At 47.1% G+C, this 20821-nt stretch overlaps 2 protein-coding genes across 4 annotated transcripts; both read left to right on the top strand.

Moving 5' to 3' along the window:
- The first annotated feature begins 1463 nt into the window (after positions 1–1463).
- LOC144735430 (complement C1q tumor necrosis factor-related protein 5-like) lies at positions 1464–7144 on the top strand. Its single transcript, XM_078617833.1, has 3 exons — positions 1464–1575; positions 3968–4101; positions 4826–7144. The coding sequence occupies exons 2-3, from the start codon at positions 3981–3983 to the stop codon at positions 5230–5232; spliced, it is 528 nt and encodes a 175-aa protein (XP_078473959.1). The 5' UTR covers positions 1464–1575; positions 3968–3980; the 3' UTR covers positions 5233–7144.
- Positions 7145–8478: 1334 nt separating this feature from the next.
- LOC144735429 (complement C1q tumor necrosis factor-related protein 5-like) lies at positions 8479–16480 on the top strand. 3 transcript variants are annotated; one of them, XM_078617832.1, is made up of 4 exons: positions 8479–8518; positions 12306–12517; positions 14430–14501; positions 15023–16480. In XM_078617832.1, the coding sequence occupies exons 2-4, from the start codon at positions 12319–12321 to the stop codon at positions 15505–15507; spliced, it is 756 nt and encodes a 251-aa protein (XP_078473958.1). In that variant the 5' UTR covers positions 8479–8518; positions 12306–12318; the 3' UTR covers positions 15508–16480. The 3 variants fall into 3 exon arrangements, with proteins under 3 accessions (XP_078473958.1, XP_078473957.1, XP_078473956.1); XM_078617830.1 differs by lacking the exon at positions 8479–8518 and adding an exon at positions 8544–10610; XM_078617831.1 differs by lacking the exon at positions 8479–8518 and having other exon boundaries at positions 8543–12517.
- Positions 16481–20821: the final 4341 nt, after the last annotated feature.

Raw genomic sequence — 20821 nt, 5'->3', positions numbered from 1 at the left:
AGCTACTCGGGACACTCCCTGCCCGGGGTATCCGTCTTGACTGTGGGTCCCCAGCCCGACCCACGTGGGCGTCGGACCCCGGGTCCCACAGCCTCGCCTCCGAGCCACACAGGGCCCCGGTCCCCACAAGGACGGCGGGACTAGGGGTCTCGGGGCACTAGGTCTTCAGCTCCGTCTTCGGGTCTTCAACTGGGTAACTCTCCCCGAGTGCTCTCGCGCGTCCCCCTTTATACCCCACCTGCGGACGTCGCTGCAAGCACCCATCTTATTCGACCAATCACTCGGCGCTGGCTACGATCCTGTTTTCCCACATCTCATCGTGCCTCACCACCCACGCCGCGCCGCCCCGTCATCTGTCACTCCCGGCGCGCGCGTCCACACCACGCCCACAACGCGTGCCCAACCCCGCACCCCGCGCCGCCCCGTGATCCATCACTGTCACAGTCGGCGCACGTCAACACCACCACTACATATGTAAGGTGTGTAGTAGATACTACTGACTTTATAGTATGTAGGGTGTGTAGTATATACTACTGACTATTGTATGTAGGGTGTGTAGGCATATACACTACCACCTATTGGAGAGACAAAGACAAAGATCCCCCGTACTGCCTGTAACAGATTGTTGAGGCAAGTGCTCTTAGTCGCGAGCAGCAGCGCACTGTGGCAACACGAGGGGGTGGGTGGCCATCACCACACCCGGCCGCCTTTGTCTCCCCCAGTGGCGATGTTTACGACACCACACCACTACACCAGGGATTCATTTCAGGCTGAGCGACGCACACACGCACACACACACTGACACTGTGTGTGTACGAAGAGCGATGGGAATGGACTTTGCGCGTTCCACAGCTATTTTCAAATATCCATAATTCATTTCAGGCCCCTGGCCACAATGGGGATCACTTATAAGACGAATCCAAGCAAACAAAGACAAAGATCCCCCGTGTAGCCTGTAACAGACTGTTGGGGAAAGTGCTGTTTGCGAGCAGCACCTATGAAGGCCGGCAAGGCACACGAGGGGGTGGGTAGTCCAACACCACGCCCCACCGCCTTTGTCACCCCAGTGGCGATGCTTTCACGCACCGCACCAGGTACTCATTTGAGGCTGAGTCGACCCAGAGGAGGTTCAAATAATGGTCACTGGGTGTCGGTGGCCCTGAGCGGGAATTCGCAGAGCTGCGTCGCGTTGACCGCTTATACCACCACTCCTCCACCACCACCACTTGTCAGACGAATCCAAAGTAAACAACATGACCCTTGCTCGTATATCACGCCGGGGTTAATTACCAGCGTCGTGACCCCCGTGGTGGGGTCCCGTGGTGGGGGTCCGGTGGACACCCGACAATCGGGGGTCTGGGCTGTTGCGGCTTTCTCTGGCGTGCCGAGATAATTAGTGGCAGCAGTCTGGCGCGCGTCCATCACGGCTGCTCTAAGGGACCCCGCGTGAACTTTTAGACTCGAGTCAATTAGCAGTCTCTCTCTGTGTTTGTGTCTCTATATATACAAGCTGTGTGTGTAGATAAGTAACTCACTTTTGTCTATCAGTCCGTCGCACTCTGTATCACCCAAACGGTAAGTGACACCAAATAGAGGTAATTTTTTTGGAGGGGTTAGATTGAGTAAATGTAAATGTTGTGTCGTTAAATCATCCACCACCCGACGTAGCCAATCAGTAAAAAGGTGGCGTGTCACGTCAACAAAACGTGGCCAATTCGTTACTGAGTACAGCACCGACCGGTTGTGCGTTGGAGAGTCAAACCCACAACATTTTAATGGGTTTAACGACACACATTTATATACATACGAGATCTAACCACCCCCATAAAAAATAAATCTGTATTATGAATATTGCTCGCGAAATCCTACGACTTGCTGAACTGGTAAGTCACACACCGCATGGACTGTGGCTTACTAACCCCATGCAGCTGCTGATGCCGCTGCTATCATTTGTGGTAACCAGGGTGGCTTCAGAAATGATAACCTCATAGGTCAGTGGGACTTTGCCTGCTAAAAATAAAATCATGAAATTTTTGTTTAGTGATTTGCTCACAATTTCCTTCACTCTGCCCTCCTGTCGTGTGTTTAGTGTTGTGTTTGTTGTTGTAGTTTATTTGACCCGACTGGACATCTGTGGACAAAGAGCTTCATAGCTCATCAGATTCCTCCTGCAGCATAAATACAATATTCTGATTCTATCATTAATTGGATCATAAAGACGGCAGCTTGCATCGCTGCAATGCCATCGCACAGCAGTCGATGGCTCTCGTAGGGAGATAGAGAGAGATAGAGAGAGATTGAGAGAGATGGAGAGAGATAGAAAGAGATATAAAGAGATAGTGAGATTGACCTTTCACTTTAAAACAACTATTATTGCCGCAGAGAGAGATAGAGAGAGGGATAGAGAGATATAGACTTTTAAACTACTTTTATTGCCGCCAGCAGCAACAGCACTGGAGGCGATTCCGATACGAAACATACAAAGTCACCAGCAAACAAATAACCGCTATAAATCCACGCGCTGTGGCACTAAATGCGCCGCGCTCAACAAAAAATGAAAGTCACGTGGTGGTGGTCATCGTGCCCGACACTGTGACGAGCGAGCGCTTCAGAAGGTGAACACGAGGGTGCCGTGCACGCTGGTACAGAGGGCTTTTCCGGCTCCCCAGTGTTCGAAGAAGACGTGCACATCACTGGTATGTGTGTGGTATGCATGCTCCAGCCGGAGCCGTGCCTTGAGCAGGCCCCTGAACACTGGAAGCACAGAGCAGCCGTCAGTGTCACCTTCCAGCATCTTTTTCCTCGTTCTGTACACCGCCATCTTCGCCTGAACACAGGCATGTTCCTGCAGCCTTCGGAGCATCAGTAGATTGCCGGAGTCGCTGTGGTCAGGGGGGTGCATGCAGGAGACGTACAACTCCGGGAAGGAGGAGGGGAGGGGGAGGACCGCCACCTTCCCCCGCTTCAGGCACAGCTCCTTCATGGTGCGGAGCGACGTCCCGCAGTAGCTTCTCCCCGGCGAGCATGGAGCAGAGTCCCGTGGTGCTGGCGATCTCAGCTGCGGTCTTCCACTTGCGCTGGTGGGCCTGCACGAGGTCGAAGACTGTCCGCAGCCCTGCTGATGTGAGGCGTAGAGCCAGGGTCCTCTCTCCTCTGATCCCCTGGAAGAGGCCGTTGCAGAACAAGGGCTCGTTCAGGAACTGGGTGAGGTCGTAGGGCTCGTGCGTTCTGCTCCACTCGAAGCTCCGCCACGCATCCAAGAAGCTCTGGTGATAACCTGGCAGCCTCGTGTAGTCGACCAGGCTCAGGTCCATCAGGAAGAGCTCCTTTCTGTACCCCAGGCACCCCCTTGCATTCCTCAGCAGGACGAGGGCCGGCGACTTCCACGGTAGCTCCTCCCGGTCGTACAGCAGCCGACTTACTGCCATGAGCCTGAAACTCATGACCCTGGCGGCAACGTCCACCAGACCCTTGCCGCCCTCACCCACCGGCAGGCAGAGAATGCCCGGCCAGTGTTTCCCATGCCAGACGAAGTGCGCGAGTGAGCGGTTGACTCTGGTGAGTAGCCAAGCAGGAGGCTGGAGGGCCTTGGTCTTGTGCCACAGCACGGATGCTGCCAGAGTGTTAGCGACAAGCACTTGACCCCTGAAGGACATCTGCAGAGCGAGGCGTGCCCATGTCAGTAATTTAGCCTCGATTGTGTTGGCCAGCTCGGTCCAGTTGTTCAGAGCGACGTGTGGTTTCCCCAGGTAAACGCCCAGGTACTTGAAGAGACAGAGAGAGATATAAAGAGAGATAGAGAGAGAGCGGTCGACTTGTGGGGCGGGGGAGAGGACGACTCAGAGAGAGATGGCGAGAGAGGACGACTAACACCACCACTACTAACCACCACTACTACCACCACCACCACTACCACCACCATTCCTACTACTACCACCACTACCACCTCCCCACCCTCTCCCCGCAGGGAGTGACTGGCGATGTCTCGTCTCTGGCTGCTATCGCTGCTGCTGCTGGGCTTGCAAGCACTGCCATCTGATGGTGCCAAGAAGCTGGACCATGCGAAGAGCCCGGGGAAGTGCTGCTGCACTTGCTCGGATGGTGAGGCGGGGAATTAGGACTGTATGATTGCGACGGTGGCGGTGGTGGTGGTGGTGATGGTAGTCGTGGTGGGTTGGTGGTAGTAGTGATGGTTGTAGTAGTGGTGGTGGAAGTGGTGGTAATGGTGGAAGTAGTAGTGGTGGTGGTGATGGTAGTAATGATAGTGGTGGGTTGGTGGTAGTAGTGGTGGTGGTAGTAGTGGTGGTAGTGGTGGTGGTAGTGGTGGTGGTAGTAGTGGTGATGGTAGTAGTGATAGTGGTGGGTTGGTGGTGGTAGTAGTGGTGATGGTGATGAGCATTGGGGAGCGGTGGTGTAGTGGTCAGCGCTCCGCTGCGCTATGAACCGTGGGACCCGGGTTCGATTCCCGCTCACGGGACAATGCCGGCGACCATTATCTGAACCCGTTCTGGGCCTTCCTTAGGTCGACTCTAACCTGGTGAATAACGTTCTTCCAATGGCTGCTCAGCTTATACCCATCTTCTCGGTTGAAGTTTTCTCTGTGTTTATATATCTGGATGGCTTCATGGATAAATCTTTGATGGTAGCCCGAAGGTTTGCAGAGTACCTTGGTCTCGGAAAAAATAATGTCGTGTGAGCCCACCGCGTTATAACAATGGTCAGCCACGACAGAGGTATTGGTTCTGCCGTGTTCAAATCTTCCTTGTGTTCGCGGACACGGTCCGAGACATGTCGTTTTGTTTCCCCAATGTAACTGTTACTGCAGACGCCACGATGCCCAAGTCTGCCTTCACAGCCAAGCTGTCGACGCCCAGACCGGCGTCGGGATCGCCCATAAAGTTCGACATGATACTCACCAACAGCGGGAACCACTACAATCCGAGCACGGGCAAGTTCACGTGCGTCTACCCGGGCACCTACTACTTCGTGATGCACGTGTGCGTGTTCTGGGAGAGCGTGTTCGCGAACCTGAAGAAAAACGGGGAGGTGGTGAACAGGTATCACAGCGCTTGGGTGAATGGCTGGCCTGGAGTGGCCGTGAGTGGTGGGTCCGTGCTAAGTCTCAAGGAGGGGGATCAGGTCTGGTTGGAGGTGACGGGTGCCTACAACGGTATCTTCGTGCGCAATGATATAGACAGCTCCTTTTCTGGCTTTCTCCTGTCGCCCGAGTGAATCAGACTTGAGAGCGCAACAAAGGGCATTTGCAGGTAGAATTATGATACTATAAATCTAAATGCATACTTTTCTGAAGGCGATCATCATTTATCAATCACTATTTGATTTTGGGATTTTAAAAAACCTTTATGAATGAACAATTAAATTTGAATGATTGAAAAAAGGCTTCACGCTTTTCTGGCATAAAATGAAGACACATTCTATAACAAGGCATAAAGTGTGCATTTTCTACACAGACTTGTGGTAAAACATTCAAACTTGCTTTAATACTGTACGCACTATCCTTGAAACTGATTGGACTACACCAGAGATAGCCTCCTCCGTGGCTTCGTTTCACCACCAGTGTTAGACCAGAGACTGCCAAGAGGAGCACAGTACAAGGACAATGCAAACCCTACAATTATTAACAGCTCCGGTTAAGCAGTTATATGGATGGGGCTCTTTTTGCTGGTCTCATTTAATACCTTTCTACTGGTGTAAGGATAAATCTTGACTTAAAGCTTTCGTGACTGCAGGGTTTAATATTCTTTGGGTCTTTTAGTAAAGTCACGTAGATAGGTAAAAAAATAAAATTACAAAAAACTAGGACGTTTCGATAGCAACACAAGCGATCGTCATCAAGTGGAGATGATGATCGTTTGTGTTGCGATTGAAACGTCGTAGTTTTTGTATATATTTTTTTACCTATCTACGTGACTTTACCGAAAGACCCAAAGAACATGGTGTAATGATGTTAAGACATCCTTGGATAGCGTCTTCGTAAGACATTGGGGTTACATGGATATCATAAACACCATAACCGCCACGAGGGGGCAGTACTGCATAAGGATAGCGAGGATGTGGCCTGCTAGATGGTAATTGGTTGGAAGGTTTGAAAGAGGGGGAAGCCGGGAATACAGGTAGTCCCCGAGTTACGTTGGTCCGACTTACGATATTTCGATTTTACGATGGCGATAGCCGTACGACAAAATTGCCATCAACAACCTAACATCGTTCAAGTATGCAGACGATGGACAAAATCTTGGTGAGTACAGTAATGATATGTTACGATACGTTCAATGCATGTATTATACGTAGCTTTAGCGATTTCATTTTAAGGTTACCACGATACGATACGTTCAATGCATGTTTAAAGTCTTTTTTTTTAGCAGATAGGATTGTTTCCTGAAAAAACTTTCTATTAATTTGCAGTTCATATAGGTAGGCTAAGAATTGACCTTGTTTTTTTACTTTACATTTTACTGTGCAATACAGTATTGTAATTAATACATACATACAGTATATAGTTTATACAGTACGGTACTGTAAATTGCTCTGTTTTGCCAAATTATCACCATTCTTTAAGACTCCTGGGTAGGCTAGGCCATCTTCGACTTACGATATTTTCGACTTAAGATGGGGTCGTCGTAACGCATCTCCATCGTAAGTAGAGGACTACCTGTATTTGAAAGAGGCAATAAGGGAGGATCCGTCGGGGACTGTTAGAAGGGCAGCAGAGAGATTGGTTAGAAGGAAAGCATGGGCTAGGATTGGAGAGGGGAATAGGGAGGAGAAAAGGGAACAGGGAGGGGGGAACGAGGGGCATTCGGGAGAGAGAAGAAAGGGAATGGAGTTGGCTGGTGGTAGCCACTGGACGTTGTTGTTAAGACAATAAACTTCATCCAAGATGTGACGCCTTTGGAGTCCTTCATTGCACTGGCAATAAGGGTACCAAAGAGGCATATTTATGCATTTTTTTCTTGAAAATATTTTTCTGTAAAAGTGAGATTCAATAACTCCGCGCACACAGGAGCCACTACTCACCCCCATAACAAAGTTGACAACTCGCTGCCGTTAAGGTTTGTGAAGTGACGATTCTGTAATCTGTAAAGTGTATTCCTAAATGTGATTAAAGTGCACTCCTAAATTATTTTATTGTACTGGTGTTTTTGTTGTTGTTCTCTCGCTGAGATCGCAACCACTGTCGTTCTTACCAAACGTCATCGTACAAAAAACACTCTTAAAGAAGAACCAACCTCGTGGTGTTTGTTTGCAACGTCGGAGTGCAGGCGTCTCTGGGTTTGTGTGCAATACAAAGTTACATCTGTCGCAGAAGCCAAAAGAGATGCTCGCATTGTGAACACCGATTCTCAATACACCAAAACCTTGCCCATCGTGGGCGGTTCATCAGCATCACGATCCATGTACAGATAGCCCCGTAGTAGTTGGTATCCACTGCACATTTCGTCATGTGTTTCCACTTTCTTTTTTCTTGTAGTGCCAATATGCTCAAGTAGAGCCGCATCTTTCTGGTACCAACCTCTTATGAGGTTGTCGTCAAGCCATTCTGTTAGGTCTTAGGGGTCGTCCATAAATGACGTCACGCGATTTTGGACGATTTTTTACCCCCCCCCCCCCCTAGTCACACGGCGTCACAAAAAGTCAGACCCCCCTAAATATGACGTCACAAAGCTCTGCCCTCCCCCCCCCAAAATAAAACATGCTTAAAATCGCTTTACACTATTGTCATTGTAGTGCGTATTTAATGTGGCGCTGCACTCTGATGTTGTAGGAGAAAACATTTATTAAAAAGGCGATTTAATTAAGCAGAACGTGTATTTATTTAAGGTTATGCATTTTGATGTGACGTCACATTTCTCAAACCCCCTCCCCCTCGTCACACATCGTCACAAATGTCTAACCCCCACCCCCTCCTAGGTGCGTGACGTCATTTATGGACGGCCACTTACTCTCTTTCCGATTCCTTACATTTTTCTTAACTACACACTTTTAATTTCCCCGTTGTGGTGGGGCGGGGGGGCGAGAGGCCGCAAGCGTGCCCCGAGTGCGGCAAGGCCTTCTCCCTGCGCTCGGATTTAGAGCGAGACTAGTTTTTGAATTGTGTACCGTGCCTAAACTCTAGTTAATTCGTCAATTACTCCCTAAAATATATGGTATTTTATATTGCTCAACGAAGTGGCTTATTATCGTCATCACGTGTACATTATAGCAGAAGCCAAATAACTCGAAATGCGTGATGTTGAATATAAACTAAACTATTTTTATTTTACCAGGTAAGGCCCCACTGAGCTGCAATGTGGTAGCTCTTTTTCATAAGCAATGTGGCTATCGCAAATGTTAGCTCAACGAAGTGGCTTATCACATGGAAACGGATAGCAGCCAAATCACTCTGAACGCGTGACCTTGATTCTAAATGTGGAGGGGAAAAGCGGAGGACCCGAAGAAAAGCTGCACGCGGACAATAGACTTCCAATCGTCAAGCGTGGTGGTCATCGCTCGACTGGTAAGCTGCGCGTTACATTAGCTCCAATAATATATAGCTGTTGAATCGATATTACTTGAATGTTGATCGACTAACAGGAACTCGGTAATGTTAATTGACCGTCGATTGAGTTGTTGGTGGAAGTGTAGATACGCACAACGAAGACTTTGACATTCAAGTTGATTTCAATAACAAAATACTGGTAACACTATGTAACACGATTTTTGTCCCTGGGTAGTAAGTGTTATTTACTAATTGATTATGCCTAAAAAGTAGGACCGTGATAGTTTGAAATGTACCTATTTTCAATGAGAAAACGTGGTGTGCATTTGTGTCTTTCGTTCACGAAAGCTTTAAGTCAAGATCTCTTTACTCTTCTGTAAATCTTGATTTGAAGATTGTAAATTTTCTTCAATGTTTTTTTCACCTTTCGCTTTTGCGTCTGAGGAGAGGAAATGTGGTGCACGTGCAGAAAAGTATTCATATGGTACGTAATGGGTTTCCAGGAACGGAACCCCAATGTATAACAATGCGCCTACAGGAAACGAGGGGTTCGACTTACGACGCCTCGACTTGCGGCCGTTGCCCAGGAACCAATTAGGTCGTAGGCGCGGGGGTCGCCTTTAGATTGCCGTTTTTGCGCGGAAATTTATTAATAAAATGGCGTTGCACCTCGTGCCGAGTTACTTTGTTATTACAAGTGTAGAGACACAGTTGGATGTCTTTGTGGGTCGCGCTAAGGGCACGTGACCGGAAGCCGGCCTCGATTGGACGAGCTAAAGTTTAGAGATGGGCGGGGCAGCTGATGTTGATGTAAACATTTATAAACAGCTTGCCCTCAGAGACGAACCTCCCTGTTCCTGATGACGACCGCTTGTGTTGTGATCGAAACATTGTGATATTTGTATTTTTGTATTCACTTAATTTTCATTTTTATTATTTAATTATAAAATTTTCTATCTACGTGACTTTACCGAAAGAACCACAGAATATGAATTCCTGCAGTCACGAAAGTTGTAAGTCAAAACTGTAACAGACTATTGGGGCAAGTGCTCTTAGTCGCGAGCAGCAGCACACTGTGGAAACACGAGGGGGTGGGTGGCCAGCACCACGCCCGGCCGCCTTTGTCTCCCCCAGTGGCGTTGTTTACGACACCACGCCCGCCCTCTTACCCTGAGGCTGCACCCATCTCAGGCCTATATAAGACCTTGTTTCAGTACCTTTCTCTCTGTCACCTGAAGACGGTCGCTTGTGTTGCGATCGAAACGTCGTGGTCTATTCATTTTCTATCGACGTGACTTTACCGAAAGAACCAAAGGGTATGGATTCCTGCAGTCACGAAAGCTTCAAATGAAGATTACACCACACCCTTGCACTGGTAACTATTTTGAGGCTGAGCGACGCACACACACACTGGTGCTGTGTGTGCACGAGGAGCGATGGGGTTGGATTTTGCGCGTTCCACAGCTAATTCCAAATATCCATGATTCATTTCAGGCCTCTGACCACAATGGGGATCACTGATCAGACGATTTCAAGCAAACAAAGACAAAGATCCCCCGTATAGCCTGTAACAGACTGTTGGGACAAGTCCTGTTAGCGAGCAGCACCTATGAAGGCCGGCACGGCACACGAGGGGGTGGGTGGTCCAAGGTCACGCCCGGCCGCCTTTGTCTCCCCAGTGGCGATGCTTTTACGCACCGCACCAGGCTGAATCTACCTAGGGGAGGTTCAGATAATGGTCACTGGGTGTTGGTGACCGTGAGCGGGAATCGAACTCGGGTCGCCGGGTTCGCAGAGCGGCGTAGCGCTGACCGCTTGCACCACCGCTCCCCCACCACCACCACCACTTGTCAGACGAATTCGGGGCTAATCACCAGCGTCGTGACCCCCGTGGTGGGGTCCCGTGGTGGGGTCCCGTGGTGGGGGTCCCGTGGACAGCCCACAACGGGGGTCTGGGCATTGCTGCTGCTCTAAGGGACCCCGCGTGAACGTTTTAGACCCGATTCATTTAGCAGTCTCTCTCTGTGTGGACGTCTCTATATAAACAGGCTGTGTGTATAGATAAGTAACTCACAATTGTCCGCCCGTCGCACTCTGTATCACCCAAACGGTAAGTGACACCTAATAGAGGTTATTTTTTTGGGGGTGGTTAGAACGCGTAAATGTAAATGTTGTGTCGTTAAATCCACCACCACCCGACGTAGCCAATCAGTAAAAAGGTGGCGTGTCACGTCAATAAACCGTGGCCAATTCGTTACTGAGTACAGCACCGACCGGTTGTTGTGCGATGGAGAGTCAAACCCACAACATTTTAATGGGTTTAACGACACACATTTATATACATACGAGATCTAACCACCCCAATAAAAAATAAATCTGTATTATGAATGATATTGCTTGCGAAATCCTACGACTTGCTGAACTCGTAAGTCAGTGGGGCTTTGCCTGCTAAAAATAAAAATAAATATATTTTAGTTTAGTGATCAGCTCGCAATTTCCAACACTCTGTCCTCCTGTCGTGTGTTTAGTGTTGTGTTTGTTGTTATAGCTTTTGTGATCCAACTGGACATCTGTGGACAAAGAGCTTCATAGTTCATCGGATTCCTCCTCCAGTATAAATACAATATTCTGATTCTGTCATGAATTGGATCATAAAGGCGGCAGCTTGCAACGCTGCAATTCCATCGCATAGCAGAATATGGCTCTCGTAGGGAGATAGAGAGAGATAGAGAGATGGAGAACGATGGAGGGAGATGGAGAGAGATTGAGAGATATCAGTTCAGTTCATGTATTAGGTATAGCCCTGTGAGCCATTCGGCTCTTGACTCGGGTGCAACCGCAACAAACAAAAACATGAACAAGAACATCTTAAAGTGACTACGCGCAACAGAAAAATCCAGGAAAAACAGCGAAGTCTTCCAGAAAAAGCACCGCATATCAATGCTGTGTGACAAAATCCCAGTGGGATGCAAGTCAAAAAAGAACAACCATAAGACAATTTAGATTAAAGTTATCAGTCTAACTCTGTACTGCAACAAACAAATTAGGCTAAACCAAAACGTTTTCGAAATCATCAAAATAAAGCTATAATAACAATGTAACAGTGATCATAGGAACTGTGATTGAAATTTAACATTAAACGATATACATAACATGTACGACCAAACTTTCCAGCCATAGAAGGCAGCATTAATCACTCCATAACAGCAGGAGTATCAGTAGGAGTATCAACATTTTTCAATGCACCTTTAAAGATCAGCACACTATAATAAAAACTGAAGATCATACTTTGCAGCAGTCATCCGGAGCGATACATTTGATTTCAGGCCATTGAATAGCAGTGGCAGCTAGGGGTGTACAACTCCTCTAGAGCATCTTATTGGTTATTTCGGTAAAGTCACGTAGAAGGAAAATAATAAAATAATACAAATAAAACATAATAAGATAATTCTCACGACGTTTCGGCCACAACGCAAGCAGCCGTCTTCAGGTGGAGAACAGGTCTGTCGAGAAGGCAGAGTCTGTATTATTTTATTATTTTCCTTCCACGTGACTTTACCGAAAGAACCAAGAAGATGAATCCCTGCAGTCACGAAAGCTTTAAATCGAAAATCCTCTAGAGCAGTTTTGAGTGAAGAGAGAGAGGGGTTGACTCGGGGGGGGGCGTGGGAGAGGAGGACTTCCACCACCACCACTACATCACCATCACCACCCCTACTACTGTCACCACCACCACTACCATCACCACCATTACCACCACCACCACTACTACCACCACTAACACCTCCCCACCCTCTCCCCGCAGGGATTGACTGGCGATGTCTCGCCTCTGGCTGCTGCTGCTGCCGCTGCTGCTGAGCTCGCACGCACCGGCAGCTGCTGGTGCCCAGGAGGAGCCGGGCGTGGCGGAGTGCCCGGGCCAGCGCTGCGGCTGTGCTGGCGGTGGCGCCGCGGGCATCCCCGGACTGCACGGGCAGCTCGGAGCCGCGGGCAGAGACGGCAGGGACGGCAGGGACGGTGAGGCGGGGAATTAGGTGGCGGTGGTGGTGGTAGTGGTGGTGGTGGTAGTAGTGGCAGTAGTGGTGTTTGTGGCGGTGGTGGTCGTGGTGGTAGTGGCGGTGGTGGTAGTGATGATAGTAGTAGTGGGTTGGTGGTAGTGGCGGTAGCGGTGGTAGTGGCGGTGGGTTGGTGGTAGTAGTGGTGGTGGTAGTGATGGTAGTGGTGATGTGGCGGTGGTGGTGGTGATGGTATTAGTAGTGGTGGGTTGGTGGCAGTAGTTGTGGTGGTGGTGGTGGCGGTGGTGGTAGTGGTGGTGATGGTAGTAGTGGTGGTGGTAGTGGCGGTGATCGTAGTGGCGGTGGTTTTAGTAGTGGTAGCAGTAGTTGTGGTGGTGATGGTAGTAGTGATAGTGGTGGGTTGGTGGTAGTAGTAGTGGTGGTGGTGATGAGCATCGGGGAGCGGTGGTGTAGTGGTCAGCGCTACGCTGTGGTACGAACCTTGGGACCCGAGTTCGATTCCCGCTCACGGGGCAATGCATAAGCTGTAAAACGAAGCCTCAATCCTCACGCCGTTGCTGGGCGGGTATTGGCTGAACCCCCCGCCTGGGACAGACGGGTGAGCGGGTATGAGGAAACGTAGGTGAGGGTAGCAGTAGAAATGCGAAGTTGCTGTGTGCGAAGTCGCTGAGAGCAGAGATGCTGTGTGCAGGATAAGTGAGGTGCAGAATATACAAGAGCGAGGAGAAGTTGAGTATATGTGACCGTATAGATAGTTGTAGGAGTGCCTACAACTGGTGCAAGTACAGGTGAATAAAGTGTAAGCAGGTGACTTGTTACAACGTGTTGGTGTGAGTAGTTTTTGAAGACACTACACATGTAAGCGTAGCTTTTACGTAGCCACTTACAGCGCGGTTTACATTTTTTAAAATTCCTTAGGATTACGTCCCACGTTTTATTTTAATTTAATTCACATCAAATATTGGAGGGGGATCCCCCCTCCCACCTGACCGATTTTCCGCACCACCCCCCTGAGCCGATGATGTGGTGACTATCCAACAACAATAGAGGCAGGTCTCAGAGTACGCGACGGGGGTTAGGTTCCGTGTACCCCTCCCCCACCGGGTAAGTGCGAATTGGCGTAATTTGGGGAATGCCTATACGAGTGTAGATACAATGTATAAATATACTGCTACTCTACTATACACTACCATATTACTATATACTACTACACTGTACTGCTATATTATTATACACTACCATACTACACTACTATATTACTATACAATACTATACTACACTACTAAATTACTAAAGACTACTATACTACACTACAATATTACTATATACTACTACACTATACTACTAAATTACTATACACTACCATACTACACTACTATTTTACTATACACTACTATACTACTATATACTACTATATTATTATTATACACTACTACACTATACTACTATATTTCTATACACTGCTCAACTATATTACTATATACTACTATATTACTATACACTATTATATTACTATACGCTACTATACACTTTTATATACTACTATATTACTAAGAGTCTATATACACAATGTAAGAGTGTATATGAATGTTTAATGAATGACAGTACTTTACAGTAAATGATTCACTCATCATCAGTAGCATCCAGGTCAGATAGAACACCTTTTTTTGCGGGCGATGGCTACACGCCGTCAAATCCATCTTTCGCGTAATGGTAGGGGGTTATTTGACGAGTCACAAAGTGTAAGCGTGAATCTGGGGGGGCGGTCGGTCGCGTGTGAGTGGACCCGTGTACTCTGAGCCCATTACTGTAATTTTTTGTTTTTAACGCCAAGAAATGTGGGCCATTGATTGTAACCACTGAAGCAAGGCGACTCGATGAACATTAAAAAATAACGCAAATTTCATTTGCAGGGAGCATCGGTCCACCAGGACCAAAGGGAGATGTCGGGAATTCCGCAGTCGACGGAGCGAAAGGAGAGCCCGGTGAGAGTGTGGATGACTTCGTCACAACGGGGTTACGGCAAGATCCGACACCCGTGGTCCATCCGGTGCTCGTGCAAGCTTCGTTGGCTTTGGGTTACCAAGCGAATATCCAGCGGTGTTGTTCTGAGGTCGCACTCGTTACACCGCGCAGAGCTCTTGCCACGAGCGAACCGCGGAACCGCGCTGCTGATCTCGCCAAAGAAGCGTTAACCATTTTCACGCGAACTCTGCTCGTCCAAGCAGCAGTGGTGGCTTTTGGCTCAGCCATGGATCAAAGACGGTCACCGCATTGCGCACTTTCAGATGAGGTTCTGTGGCCATCTGGAATGCTCTTCTGATATTAGGAAGCCACCGGGTCCATGCCATTTTAAATGTACAATTATTTTTTCTTGAGAACTGCTTTTTGTGTTTAGTTTGTTGTCCTTCCCCTGCACCTACGATTGTCACGCTTGGCAACGTGAGTTGCGAAAGAAACTCAACAAACATATACGCATACATATGCCGGAATTTCATATGTTCAGGTTTTCCGGGGAGGACTGGAATGCATGGCGAGTTAGGGCGTCCGGGACAGCCTGGCATGAAGGGCGACCCAGGCGACTGCGCCACGATGCCCAAGTCCGCCTTCACAGCCAAGCTGTCGGCGCCCAGACCGGCGTCGGGATCACCCATAAAGTTCGACGTGATACTCACCAACAGCGGGAACCACTACGATCCGAGCACGGGCAAGTTCACGTGCGTCCACCCAGGCGCCTACTACTTCGTGATGCACGCGTGCGTGTACTTGGCGGGCGTGTACGCGAACCTGAAGAAAAACGGGGAGGTGGTGAACAGGTATCACAGCGCTTGGGTGAATGGCTGGAATGGAGTGGCCGTGAGTGGTGGGTCCGTGCTAAGTCTCAAGGCGGGGGATCAGGTCTGGTTGGAGGTGCAGGATGCCAACAACGGTATCTTCGTGCGCAGTGATATAGACAGCTCCTTTTCTGGCTTTCTCCTGTCGCCCGAGTGAATCGGACTCGAGAGCGAAACAAGGGGCGTTTGCAGTTAGAATTATGATACTATAAATCTAAATGCATACTTCTCTGAAGGCGATCATCATTTATCAATCACTATTTGATTTTGGGATTAAAAAACCCTTTATTAATGAACAATTAAATTTGAATGATTGAAAAAAGACTTCACGCTTTTATGGCATAAAATGAAGACACATTCTATAACAAGGCATAAAGTGTGCATTTTCTACACAGACTTGTGGTAAAACATTCAAACTTGCTTTAATACTGTACGCACTATCCTTGAAACTGATTGGACTACACCAGAGATAGCCTCCTCCGTGGCTTCGTTTCACCACCAGTGTTAGACCAGAGGCTGCCAAGAGGAGGACAGTACAAGAACAATGCAAAACCCTACAATTATTAACAGCTCCGGTTAAGCAGTTATATCGATGGGGCTCTTTTTGCCGGTCTCATTTAATACCTTTCTACTGGTGTAAGGATAAATCTTGACTTAAAGCTTTCGTGACTGCAGGATTTCATATTCTTTGGGTCTTTCGGTAAAGTCACGTAGATAGGTAAAAAAGAAAATGACAAAAAACTAGGACGTTTCGATCGCAACACAAGCGATCGTCATCAGGTGGAGATGATGATCGCTTGTGTTGAGATTGAAACGTCGTAGTTTTTGTATATATTTTTTTTACCTATCTACGTGACTTTACCGAAAGACCCAAAGAATATGGTGTAATGATGTTAAGACATCCTTGGATAGCTTCTTCGTAAGACATTGGGGTTACATGGATATCATAAACACCATAACCGCCACGAGGGGGCAGTACTGCATAAGGATAGCGAGGATGTGGCCTGTTAGATGGTAATTGGTTGGAAGGTTTGAAAGAGGGGGAAGCCGGGAATACAGGTAGTCCCCGAGTTACGATGGTCCGACTTACGATATTTCGATTTTACGATGGCGATAGCGGTACGGCAAAATTGCCATCAACAACCTAACATCGTTCAAGTATGCAGACGACGGACAGAATATTGGTGAGTACAGTAATGATATGTTACGATACGTTCAATGCATGTATTATACGTAGCTTTAGCGATTTCATTTTAAGGTTACCACGATACGATGCGTTCAATGCATGTTTAAAGTCTTTTTTTTAGCAGATAGGATTGTTTCCTGAAAAAACTTTCTATTAATTTGCAGTTCATATAGGTAGGCTAAGAATTTACCTTGTTTTTTTACTTTACATTTTACTGTGCAATACAGTATTGTAATTAATACATACATACAGTATATAGTGTATACAGTACGGTACTGTAAATTGCTCTGTTTTGCCAAATTATCACCATTCTTATTCTCAGGTTTTTTCGGTAAAGTCACGTAGGTAAAACATTAAAAGTAATGAAAGTAAAATAAAACAAAACAAAAATAAAAAATAAAATTCACGACGTTTCGGAGGCAACACAAGTCTCCGTCATCAGGTGGGACCGTCACAGCCAGATTAGCTGCATCACATCCCGAGAGTTCTCTGGTAGCACATGTTCTTTTAATGTATTTTGTTTCTCTGATTAATGACTGTCATAACTCTTGTTTGGTGTTTGGGTTGCATCGACATTAAGAATTCCATCCTGGTTACGAGGCCACTTAGAGGAAATCATATTGCGTAAATTTACGTCAATTGTTTGAGTTCTGTCCCAGACCCTACATATTTTAAATTGGATATCTTGATGCAGCTAATCTGGCTGTGACGGTCCCACCTGATGACGGAGACTTGTGTTGCCTCCGAAACGTCGTGAATTTTATTTTTTATTTTTGTTTTGTTTTATTTTACTTTCATTACTTTTAATGTTTTACCTACGTGACTTTACCGAAAAAACCTGAGAATATGAATCATTGCAGCCACGAAAGCTTCAAATCTAGAATTATCACCATTCTTTAAGACTCCTGGGTAGGCTAGGCCATCTTCGACTTACGATATTTTCGACTTACGATGGGGTCGTCGTAACGCATCTCCATCGTAAGTAGAGGACTACCTGTATTTGAAAGAGGCAATAAGGGAGGATCCGTCGGGGACTGTTAGAAGGGCAGCAGAGAGATTGGTTAGAAGGAAAGCATGGGCTGGGATTGGAGAGGGGAATAGGGAGGAGAAAAGGGAACAGGGAGGGGGGAACGAGGGGCGCTCGGGAGAGAGAAGAAAGGGAATGGAGTTGGCTGGTGGTAGCCACTGGACGTTGTTGTTGTTAATACAATAAACTTCATCCAAGATGTGATGCCTTTGGAGTACTTCATTGCACTGGCAATAAGGATACTAAAGAAGCATATTTATGCATTTTTTTCTTGAAAGTATTTTTCTGTAAAAGTGAGATTCAATAACTCCGCGCACACCGGAGCCACTACTCACCCCCATAACAAAGTTGACAACTCGCTGCCGTTGAGGTTTGTGAAGTGACGATTCTGTAATCTGTAAAGTGTATTCCTAAATGTGATTAAAGTGCACTCCTAAACTCTTTTATTGTACTGGCGTTTTTGTTGTTGTTCTCTCGCTGAGATCGCAACCTCTGTCGTTCTTACCAAACGTTATCGTACAAAAAAACCCTTAAAGAAGAACCGACCTCGTGGTGTTTGTTTGCAACGTCGGAGTGCATGCGTCTCTGGGTTTGTGTGCAAGACAAAGTTACATCTGTCGCAGAAGCCAAAAGAGATGCTCGCATTGTGAACACCGATTCTCAATACACATAAACCTTGCTCATCGTGGGCGGGTTCATCAGCATCATATCCATGTGCAGATAGCCCCGTAGTAGTTGGTATCCACTGCACATTTCGTCATTTGTTACCACTTTCTTTTTTCTTGTAGTGCCAATAAGCTCAAGTAGAGCAACATCTTTCTGGTAACCAACCTCTTTTGATGTTGTCGTCAAGCCATTCTGTTAGGCCTTACTCTCTTTCCGATTCCTTACATTTTTCTTAACTACACACTTTTAATTTCCCTGTTGTGGTGTGGGTGGGGGCGAGAGACCGCACGCATGCCCCGAGTGCGGCAAGGCCTTCTCCCTGCGCTCGGATTTAGAGCGAGACTAGTTTTTGAATTGTGTACCGTGCCAAATCCTACTCTTGATTTTTTTGTTTTTCCTAAACTCTAGCTAATTCGTCAATTACTCCCTCAATATATGGTATTTTATATTGCTCAACGAAGTGGCTTATCATCGTCATCACGTGTACATTATAGCAGAAGCCAAATAACTCGAAATGCGTGATGTTGAATATAAAATAAATAATTTTTATTTTACTAGGTAAGGCCCCACTGAGCTGCAATGTGGGAGCTCTTTTTCATAAGCAATGTGGCTATCGCAAATGTTAGCTCAACGAAGTGGCTTATCACATGGAAATGGATAGCAGCCAAATCACTCTGAACGCGTGACCTTGATTCTAAATGTGGAGGGGAAAGCGGAGGACCCGGAGAAAAATCCACGCGACCACGAGGAGAGAGAGATAGAGACGCAAACTCCAAATCTACAGCAGCAGGCATTCTCAGGGTCGGAATCCAACCCACGACCTCCTGCACACCATGCAAGGTAGTTAACATCTCGCCACACTCGTCGACGCGTCAGTGCGACTGAACATCAACAACGTTCAACGGTCGTGAGCTGCACGCGGACAATAGACTTCCAATCGTCGAGGGTGGTGGTCATCGCTCGACCGGTAAGCTGCGCGTTACATTAGCTCCAATAATATATAGCTGTTGAATCGATTTTACTTGAATGTTGATCGACTAACAGGAACTCGGTAATGTTAATTGACCGTCGATTGAGTTGTTGGTGGAAATGAAGATACACACAACGAAGACTTTGACATTCAAGTTGATTTCAATAACAAAATACTGGTAACACTATGTAACACGATTTTTGTCCCTGGGTAGTAAGTGTTATTTACTAATTGATTATGCCAAAAAAGTACAGAAAATGGCTATTATTCCCCACAAACTTTGTGACCAGGACCGTGATAGTTTGAAATGTACCTATTTTCAATGAGAAAACGTGGTGTGCATTTGTGTCTTTCGTTCACGAAAGCTTTAAGTCAAGATCTCTTTACTCTTCTGTAAATCTTGATTTAAAGATTGTAAATTTTCTTCAATGTTTTTTTCACCTTTTGCGTCTGAGGAGAGGAAATGTGGTGCACGTGCAGAAAAGTATTCATATGGTACGTAATGGGTTTCCAGGAACGGAACCCCAATGTATAACAATGCGCCTACAGGAAACGAGGGGTTCGACTTACGACGCCTCGACTTGCGGCCGTTGCCCAGGAACCAATTAGGTCGTAGGCGCGGGGGTCGCCTTTAGATTGCCGTTTTTGCGCGGAAATCTAATAATAAAATGGCGTTGCACCTCGTGCCGAGTTACTTTATTATTACAAGTGTAGAGACACAGTTGGATGTCTTTGTGGATCGCGCTAAGGGCACGTGACCGGAAGCCGGCCTCGATTGGACGAGCTAAAGTTTAGAGATGGGCGGGGCAGCTGATGTTGAAGTGAACCTTTATAAACAGCTTGCCCTCAGAGACGAACCTCCCTGTTCCTGATGACGACCGCTTGTGTTGTGATCGAAACGTTGTGATATTTGTATTTTTGTATTCACTTAATTATAATTTTCATAATTTAATTATGTTTTTTCTATTTACGTGACTTTACCGAAAGAACCACAGAATATGAATTCCTGCAGCCACGAAAGTTTTAAGTCAAAACTGTAACAGACTGTTGGGGCAAGTGCTCTTAGTCGCGAGCAGCAACGCACTGTGGCAACACGAGGGGGTGGGTGGCCAGCACCACGCCCGGACGCCTTTGTCTCCCCCAGTGGCGTTGTTTACGACACCACGCCCGCCCTCTTACCCTGAGGCTGCACCCATCTCAGGCCTATATAAGACCTTGTTTCAGTACCTTTCTCTCTGTCACCTGAAGACGGTCGCTTGTGTTGCGATCGAAACTTCGTGATCTATTATTTTTTTATCGACGTAACTTTACCGAAAGAACCAAAGGGTATGGATTCCTGCAGTCACGAAAGCTTCAAATTAAGATTACACCACACCCTTGCACTGGTAACTATTTTGAGGCTGAGCGACACACACACACTGGTGTTGTGTGTGCACGAGGGGCGATGGGATTGGACTTTGCTCGTTCCACAGCTATTTTCAAATATCCATTATTCATTTCAGGCCTCTGACCACAATGGGGATCACTGATCAGACGAATCCAAGCAAACAAAGACAAAGATCCCCCGTGTAGCCTGTAATAGACTGTTGGGGCAAGTGCTATTAGCGAGCAGCACCTATGAA

The sequence above is a fragment of the Lampetra planeri genome, chromosome 55 (genome assembly GCF_965212315.1).
Source record: "Lampetra planeri chromosome 55, kcLamPlan1.2.h2, whole genome shotgun sequence".
NCBI lineage: Eukaryota > Metazoa > Chordata > Hyperoartia > Petromyzontiformes > Petromyzontidae > Lampetra > Lampetra planeri.
Note: the sequence above shows the minus strand (reverse complement) of the source record. Positions and strands in the feature narration are given on the sequence as shown.